The 9,121-nt window shown below is 59.0% G+C and overlaps 1 protein-coding gene across 1 annotated transcript; it reads right to left on the bottom strand.

Moving 5' to 3' along the window:
- Window positions 1-1,118: 1,118 nt before the first annotated feature.
- LOC141728044 (low affinity immunoglobulin gamma Fc region receptor III-like) lies at window positions 1,119-2,183 on the bottom strand. The gene is made up of 2 exons (XM_074534344.1): window positions 1,867-2,183; window positions 1,119-1,249 (listed from the first exon to the last, which is right to left on the bottom strand). Exons 1-2 carry the CDS (start codon window positions 2,078-2,080, stop codon window positions 1,119-1,121), a joined length of 345 nt encoding a protein of 114 aa, XP_074390445.1. The 5' UTR covers window positions 2,081-2,183.
- Between the last annotated feature and the right edge of the window lie 6,938 nt (window positions 2,184-9,121).

Raw genomic sequence — 9,121 nt, 5'->3', positions numbered from 1 at the left:
AACACTTCTCAGATATAATATTGCCGCTTTTGTACTTCATTTTGATCCGAGAAACCTTTCAGCAAGAATCCTCCCCAGTTCCCCCTTTTCCAGCGGGATGGGATAGGGGTAGTGAGAGGGGGAATGGGGAAGCCCTGGGTGCACTGCAAGCACAGTGGGAAGAGAATGGGGCAGTCCCTGAGGGTACTTGGGCCCTTGGATGGGGCTGAGGAGCCCCTGCAGGTACCAGCAAACGGGTGGGGGAGCCCTTGGGGGTACTGGGAAAGGGAATGGGGAGCACAGGATGCCCTGTGTAGCCTCTGACTGACTCATGGCCACATCCCTTGGAAGGATGCACAACCACAGGAGCCATGGAGGGAGTACCCCCAGTGTCACCCAGTGCCTCCCGCTTCCCAGAGTATCACAACTTATGGTGTAGGTTGTCATTGATGTCGCTGGGTTCCCACGGTTGCCTTTGCAGCTCCATGTACATCGCCTGAGGATCCTCCGCTGGGAGTGACATGGGGTCTGGGGGGGTCCTGTGGGAATAAGGGGGTGTGTGGAAGGGGATGGGAGGTGTTGGGGGTTTGGGTAAAAGGTGTATCATGGCTGGAGGCTGCACTCATCTATCCTGGTGCTTCCTTGCATCTGCAAAGAAAACTGGACAGATGAGTTTGGAGACCCAGGGGCTCCCATCCACTCTTGGGAATGCTGAACCACCACCAGATACACAATTCTCCCCAGGCCCCCCCCGTATCCCTGATGCACCCCCAGTATCCCTGACCCACCCCACTTGCACCAACACCCTGAGCCCCTAGAGCCCCGAGCCTGGCAGTGGGGGAGACCCCTGATAGAACCCCCAACATCCCTGCAGGACCCTCCAACAGCTCCCCAGGGCTCTGAGCCATGGTCACTGGGGGCTGAGCCCCTCCCTGGTCAGGGGCTGTGGTTGCAGCCCTATGGCCCCCCTCTCTGGGGCCCTTCCCTCTGATCTCCAGGAGCCCTGTGCCCCCACTGTCACCTACCCAGGGCATGCCACCAGTGCCAGGCCACAATGACACCTATGAGCAGGAGCAGGAACAAAATGGCCCCACTGACCCCTGCAGCCACTGCAAGAAACAGAGGGGGACACATCAGGGTCACCCATGACCCCAGGGGTCCTGCACTCCCTGGTGACACTGTGTGACCCCACCTGTGTCCCTGTGTGTCTCTGTGTCTCGCGATGTCAGCTCCAGGACACCGGGTGTGATGGTGGCAATGTCCATGGGCACTGCGGGGACACAGACAGGGCTGAGGCCACAGCGAGGGGCTGGCAGCTGGTGTGAGCGGATAGGGATGGAGGGGATGGGTGTGGTGGGGGATGTCAGGGATGGGGTCACACCAGGGAGGGGTGAGGGGACACTGGGCAAAGGCAGGGTGACCCAACAATGTTTCTGGGGGACATGGAGGTCCCCAACCATGGCACTTGAGTAGGCTGTGGGGGCTCCCCGTGCCCATCCCCACGTTCACTGTGTACAATGACACGGAGCTGGATGCTGCTCTTCCGCAGAGCCCCCCCCTCAGAGCACACCTGGTAGCTGTAATTCCCCAAGTGGGAGACCCCCACGGTGGGCACCAGCAGCTGGAAGGACCCCTGTGGGGCCCCCCACCACCTGCCCAACCCAGTAGAACACGTGCAGCAGGGGGCTGGGGGCCACAGGGGGCTGGGGGCGCTGAGGCAGCTGAGAGTCAGGGGGCACCCCACCGTGGGTTTGGGGGATCCTCCAGCACTTGCACAGGGAAGAGCTCAGGGAAGAACAGGGGAGGTGAGGACTGTGGCTCTGAGTCTGCTGGGAGGTGTCTTTGGGGGTGTCAGGAGTTTGGAGTTCCAGCCGTGGGGGTGCTCACCATGCACTGTCACTGTCACCGGCGCTGAGAGCATCCACGGTGCCACCTTGGAGTCCACCTGGCCCCCACAGCGGTAGCGGCCACTGTGCTTCAGCTGCAGAGGCGACAGGGACAGCTTGGTCCCAGTGAGGGACCTCCCCACCTCCTTGTCCTCATGGTAGAATCGCACCTCAGTGACCGACATGTCCCGCCAGCACCAGCAGCGCAGTGTCATCGTGTCCCCCTCCAGCAGCTCCCATGCCGGCACCTGCAGCACCAAGCGAGCTTTGGGAGAGAGGGGTCCTGTCACACCGGAGTATCCCCTTTTGATGGGGATCCCTCCATTGGGTCTCACCCAGCGCACCAGGGATCCCCAATTCCAGCATGGTTTCCCCCAAACTGGATGCTCTGGTATGTCCCCAGAGCAGGGGACGGGCTTTGGTCACACAGGAAGTGACCCATGGAGTGGGGCCCACCCAGAGCCCTCAGGGTCCCCACAGTGCCAGGCTGGAGACTCCCAAACCCCCCTCACCATTTAAGACTCTCATGGGGGGGCTGAGCCCGGTGCCAGGTCTGTCACACCTGTAGATGACACTCGCGGTGACAGTGAAGTTGGCAGGTCCCTCCTGCCACCAATGCTGCCCATCCTGGTACCAGGTGGTGGCACCGGCCGTCCCCGAGCCCTGGCAGGTCAGTGTCACCCGGTCCCACAGCACTGCCGGCCTCCAGGGAGGATCCACCAGGAGCTGGGTGGTCTGGGCACCTGTGGGTGACAGGGGACACCAGCCTGCCAGGGCCACCGTGGGGCTGGGGAGAGCGAGGTGGGGCAATGGCATCCCCTGAGGACTCACCAGCGAGGCCGAGGGTCTGGGCGGGAAGGGAGAAGGGACAGGGTTCAGTGGGGGTGTGACTGAATGGACAGCACCACCCGGGGTATGAGGTTAGGCGTCTGTCCTCAAACCGTCCCCATGGGAACACTGGTGTGGCATGGACATCCCGAGCACAGAGACATCTTGGTCATCATGGGTTGACGCAGGAAATGGAAACACTGTGGACACCCCATGTTTGCACAGGTCACCTCCACCAGCCCTACAGCGCCTGTCCCCACGGCCTCAAGCCATGGCCCTTTGCCCATGATCCCAGTGAAATGGCACCTGTCCCTATGGCCCATCCACATGGTGTGTGACCCTTGTCCCTGTCTCTGCATCCCTGATTCCCTGTCCCCCTCCCCACAGCTGCCGCAGCCTCAGAGTTCCTTTTGCCACATCCTTGTCCCCACATCTCCATCCCCCTGTTTCTGTCCCCACATCCCAGTTCCCCTGTTCCTGTCCTCATGGCCACCCCACAACTCTGGTCACACTGGGCTCCATGCCCTGCTGGCATTGGGGACCCCAGGGGACACTGCAACCCCCCTATGCCCCCTCCCCACTGGTCTCTGCCTAACTGGGGTCAATCCTCAGGGTGTCAGTACCATGCATGGGGCACTCACCCCACAGGAGCAGTGCCAACATGCCGGCCATCCCGGTGTCTCCAGCCATGTGGACAGACTGTCACTCACTGCTGGGGGTGGCTGTCCCCTGGGTGGTGGCTCTATGGCCAAAGGGGAAGGAAGCAAGGTCAGGTCTCTTCCTCATGCGTAGGTGGCACCTGGTGGAGGCAGGGTGGCCACAAGCTGGGGACAGGCTGTGGGAGGGTGGGGACAGGATGGGGACAAGGTTGAGTTGCAGAAGTTGGGACATGGGGTTCCCAGGAGTGAGTGGCACAGGGAGTTTGGAGAGCCAGGGACAGGTCCCAGGGGAATTGGGGTCCTAGGGAGGATGAGTCACCAGGGATGGAGGTGCCATGGGAATGAGGGTACCCAGGGCTGGGGGAACTTAGGGGTGGGAGTCCCAGAACAATGAGGGCTCCAGGGATTTGGGGTCAGGTGATGGTTGTCATAGTGATGAGGGTACCAGGGTAATGGGGCATCTCGTGGGCATGAGGGGTCCTGGGAGAATCAAGGTTCTGGGGGAAGGAGGATTTCAGGGGATGGAATAAATGGGAGAGAGTTCCTTGGGAATGGGATGCTGGGCCATGGAGATCCTGGGGAATGTGAGTACTGGGTTGGGGTCTCCAGGAAAGGGGGACAAAAGGAATGGGGGTCCCATGGTTTGGTTCCCAAGGGAGTGGGGGTGCCAGGGATGGGAAGTGGCTTGGTGGGTCCATGGGTTGCAATCCCTTCCCTGAGTGCCTCAGATTTTGGAGTGACCCACAGCCCAGCACAGCTCCCAAAGTGACCCCCCCGATGGCCTGGGGGTCACCCCAGGGAGATTCTGAGGTACTCTAGTCCCTGTGCCCCCAGCTCCCAGGAGCTTTTTCCACTCTTCTTTTCCATTTCCTCCCTTTGATCCCTCAATTTCACAATGCCCCAGTTTGTTCCTTGAAGATTCTGGGAACCAACTGAGCAGGGAACGGGTTGGGTGAACCTCAGGATGGGGGAAGCAGGGCTGAGGGGTCTGCAGGGAGGGCTGGGGAGGCTGTGGGGGATGGGGATGTCTCGCTCTGCCCCCCTAACCCTTTCACTTTCTCTTCTGCAGCAGAAGGAAGAGGCCGTTTGTGCTCAGTGTCACACAACGGACGGCATGGAGGGGGGAGGTGTTCTGTCCTGGGGGGATCCTGTCCGAGGGGGGACACATGCTGGACAAGGGGGCTCCTGTCCTGGTGCATGGCAGCTCCAGAGGGGTCCAGATTTTTCTGTTCTTGCTCATCCCCTGCAGGATCTGAGCCACCAAGAGCAGCTGGGGAATGGAGAGCCAGCCAGGAAGGGGCTCCCAAACTCCTGCTCCTTGAAGCCAGTGGCCATCCAAGGGTGGGGCCCAGCCATGGCCCAGCCCCACTGCACAGGGATGGCCATTGCCCAGCCCTGCTCTGCCCAGCCCCAGGGGGCAGCCTGCACCTGAACGTCCTCCCTGCCCCCTTGGCTTTGATTCTGGCAGCTTTAGAGCTGCTGCAGAGGTGAGAATTCTGTGGATAGAAACAGTCCTGGCCTGTGGTTTGCTCAGCCCTGCAAGAAGCACAAAACCCAAATGGGGCTCAAGCAGTGGCTCTGTGAGGGCTTTTGATGGTTTTCAGATCAGGGCTGGCTGGAAATCCCCCCCTGCAGAGGCAGCTGTGGGGGAATCAGTTCGGAGATGTAGCCGTTGATCATTTAATCCCTGTCTCCAAGGGACTGAGACAGCCCCATAACTACTGCAAATGCCACAACAATCTGTTCAAAAACCTGACTAGGTCCTCCTTGAACAAAACCTGCAGCCCAATGGAACCACATGAAAAGAAAGTTTTGGTTCTGGAATGTGGGATCTCAGCACCTCAGGACTGAGGTGCCAAGTCACCGAGACCACCCTTGGGGGGCTCGGGAGTCCTAGAATGTTGCCAGAAGTGTCTGGTGGCTGGACTTTGATCCTACACAAGAGACGACACCTGTATGAGGATAGGAGAGTTTCACCGAAGTAAATGGTGAAGGGATTAGTTAATTAGAGAGTGAAACACAGGGTTTAAGATTTCTGTACAGGGGAGTTTAGAGAAGTAAGATAGAAGAATTGGGGCGTGTCCTGTCCTTCTTCTTCTTCTTCTTCTCCTCCATCTTCTGTGGTGATGGTAGCACTTTGAGATTAGTCATTACTAAAAGTGCACTGGGCAATAAGAGTGAAAGGTATTAGAGAAAAATGATAAATATTGTATACGCAACTTTAAGTATAAAGATAAGTGACTGCCCCGGAGGGGGGGGAGTGTGCTCATGGCTGGCTGCTGAGCAGACCTCTGTCAGGCAAAAAGAAAATCTTTTAGATAAACAATTAATAAACACAGAGACCGAAAGAAGAACTGAAGCATCTTCTCGTCCTTTGATACGCGGGCTGCCCCAAAGCCACCCTGAGTCTTTCCAAGCCCTCCAAACAACCGAAAACCAGACACTGGAATCGGCTGCCAAACAAGAGGGAAATGTATGGAAATATTGAGCAGTGGCTGTGCCCTGCAGCTGTGGCAGGGCTGTGGGGAGTGACCCTGTCTGGATTCCAGGTGGCCCCAAAGCTGCTCCTTCCCTGCCCTCCTCACCTGCACAGGGCACAGGGAATAGACAGGGCTCTGCCCCACACCAGCTACACCCCTTCCAGGGTACCCCTCTACTTCCCGGAGCTGTGGGGGCCTTACCCTGGCAACGCTCGGTCCCGACACATCGCGACAGTGCCTTCGGACACGCTGCCACAGTTGGTTCGGACACCTTGTGACCGTCCTGGCACACGCAGCGCGATGGCAGCTGGGCCCCTTCCCGGTGCTCCCGGACCACCATTGCGGTCCCTCCTTTCCGCAGACGCCACCGCAGGGTCTCTGCTCCCCCCTGTCCCGGGGTCTCCCCTCCGCCGTTTCGCTCCCTCCACGCTCGGGGCTCCCCAGTGGGGTCCCGGTCGCTCCATCCCGGCCCCTCCCACCTGCTGCCCCCCGGCCCCTCCGGCCGCGCCCCCCGACAGCCCCGGGGCCGGCACCAGCAGAGGCTGCCGAGCTCCTGCAGGATGAGACGTTCCTGGGGCAGCGCCGGCTGAGCGGGGCCCGGCTCCCTCAGGCCGTCCTTGCCCGTAGCACTCGGGCTCCAGCAGCCCCGGGCTGCTCCTTCGGGATGTGCTGACTGCTCCCGGAGCACTGCCCTTTGTCGGGATTGAGCCAGAGAGCACCCAAATCACCCCCAAGGCCTGGGCTGGGACCTCCTGTGAGGCTGTGCCCGAGCCCTGAGAGGTTTGGGAGCCGATGGGTGTCACTGCTCTGTCCCAAAATCTGGGTGGAGCAGGAATGGCATGTGGTGCCCCACCATGGTCCAGCCCCATGGGCCTCCCCTGAGCACCCTGCGGAATTCCTGGCACTCCTGCTCCACCTGCATGGCCAGGCGCTGCTCCCGTGGGCCACCTGCTCCAGCCACTCTTGCCTCAGCCCCAGGATCCCAAAATCTCCAGGAGAGGCAGCGGTGCTCTGTGTTTTGCATGGGGTTGCTTTAGGAATGCAGGGGAACTTCAGGAACTCCAGCACTAATTACAACACCTCCTTAAGGGTCTGCAGCTCCCAGAGCAGCACAGGGACATTGGCCCAAACAGCTCCAATTTAGCCCCATCTTGCCCTCCTAAGACACTGCTCTCAGCCCCGGCTGTACCTGTAGTCCAGCTGCAGCTGCAGAGCCCTCAGTGCTGTGCCTCTGCTCTCTTCTTGCTCCTCCCCTGGGGCTGCTGTGTCAGAACCAGCAGTGGCCCAGGAACAGCAGGAACTCCAAATGTGCTCTGCAGCCACCTGAGGAGCCCTGGCAGAGTCAGCCCCGAGCACCAGCTTTCCTCAGCATCCCAGGGCACTTCAACATTCCCAGAGCTGCTGTGCCGAGGCTGAAGGAGGAAAAGGGAATGAAAGGCTGTAAAGCGACCAGAAGTGATGTTGTGGACCTGAGACCTGCCTGGGCACTGACTTCTTTTCATCCGGGATCATAGAGAGCTGTTGCGGGTATTGCACAGGGCATTTGCCTGGCTGCGGTTATAACTGCCACAAAAACCAACAGCACTGAGGAGGAGGGAAAGTTCTGGATTTGTCTTGTTTGTTCTATTCTGGTTTATAAATTTCCTAGTAAAGAGCTGCTATTCCTTTTCTTACAGTTCTGCCTGGAAGCCCCATCATCTTTGAAATCAAAAAATGGTTTTTGACCTTGGGCCAACTTTCTATTCCAGGAACGTTCCCACTTTCCTTGGCAGATATTTCTCATTTAAATGAGTGGCACACTCCGGGATTCCAGTGTGGATGGGACAGACATGCCAAGAAGAGTCAGTGTCAGAGACTTGGCGACCTCATGCTCTGCCTTTTAAGCCAGTTGAGTCACCAAGGGCCCTCTCCTCAGATGGCACTTCTGGTCACCCAGCCACTCAGGACCTGGTGTGTCACACTGTCCCTGTGTGCCATGGCTGAAAGACTGATGGACAGGCGGGGCTGTGTCTCTCCAAAACCAAGGCCTGACCTACCCCTGCCACACACAGCTGTTACAAAATTATCTCCAGACATCAAACTTTTCCTGTCTCTGACACCCCACACTGTGCCATGGCCTTACCCCGACTGCCCTATGAAAGGGGGAGGCTCTGGAATCCCCACAGGAACTTTTTGAGATCCTGGTGTGGGGAACACGGCAGAGGAGGGGTTTGGTACAGGGGACAAGAGAATCCAGAGCCTCCTGAAGGCTGCTTTGGCCATTAGAGCAAGGAAGGTCCGGTGTCCTGCCAGGTTCCTCTGGTGGCGGAAACGTGCAGGGGGAAAAATCGGGTTTGTTCCTTGTTATGTCTTTCCCAGGAAATTTGCCCATGTGTGACGATTTGGACTCAGAACCTTGTTGCTGTTGCTGTTGGTTTTATTCTTTCTGGTTGCTCTTTCAGGAAATTGTTCTTCTCTCAGCCCTTTGGGATCTTGTCCCTCCACGGGGAGGGAGAGGTGCAGTTTTTAGTGGCAGCACTCACACGAGTGGGTGCCCATGGGTGGGCACCCCCAGTGCCCCCCAATGCCCCCCAGTGTCACAGCACATTCCCGTAGATGTCACCGGGTTCCTGCAGTCGCCCCTGGGGTCCCCGCAGCTCCGCGTAGGTCACCTGGGGATCCTGGAGGGTGGTGGCATGGGGGGGCACTGCGAGAGACACGGGCTGTGGGATCTGGGTGGGGTGACACTCGTGGGTGACATGTCCCTCTGTGTGTGTCCCCCCTGTACTCACCCTCTGCCCTCTTGGTGACCACGACGTGGGTGTACAGCACCTCCCCCTCCTCTGGGGGGGCTGGGGGATCTGGGGGGGCCCTGCGGGAATAAAGGGGATGTAGGGGAGGGAATGGGAGGTCTTGGGTGTTGGGGTAAAAGGGGAGAGTATGGTTTGAGCCCCCCGCTCACCTTTCCTCATGCTGCCTGGCAGCTGCAATGGAAGCAGGGGAGGTGTGACTTTGGGGTCCTTGGGCCCTGAACAATGTCAGGATTCCCGATCCCACATGGGAGTCTCACTTTCCCACTGGACCCTCAAGCATTGCTGAAGTCTCCCAAAATTCAGGAACATCCCCAGTGCCCTCAGACCAAATCAGTCTCAAGAACCCAAAGCCCACCAGGGAAAGAGACCCCCCAAACACCCCCAGGGTCCCTGAAAGAACCCCCAGAATCCCTGCAGAACCATCCTGCACCTCACCAAACCCTACAGGATCCACAGACAAGGTCAAATTCCTGGGTCTGTGGGTGCTGCCTTATCGT

The sequence above is a fragment of the Zonotrichia albicollis genome, unplaced genomic scaffold (genome assembly GCF_047830755.1).
Source record: "Zonotrichia albicollis isolate bZonAlb1 unplaced genomic scaffold, bZonAlb1.hap1 Scaffold_83, whole genome shotgun sequence".
Lineage (NCBI taxonomy): Eukaryota > Metazoa > Chordata > Aves > Passeriformes > Passerellidae > Zonotrichia > Zonotrichia albicollis.
Note: the sequence above shows the minus strand (reverse complement) of the source record. Positions and strands in the feature narration are given on the sequence as shown.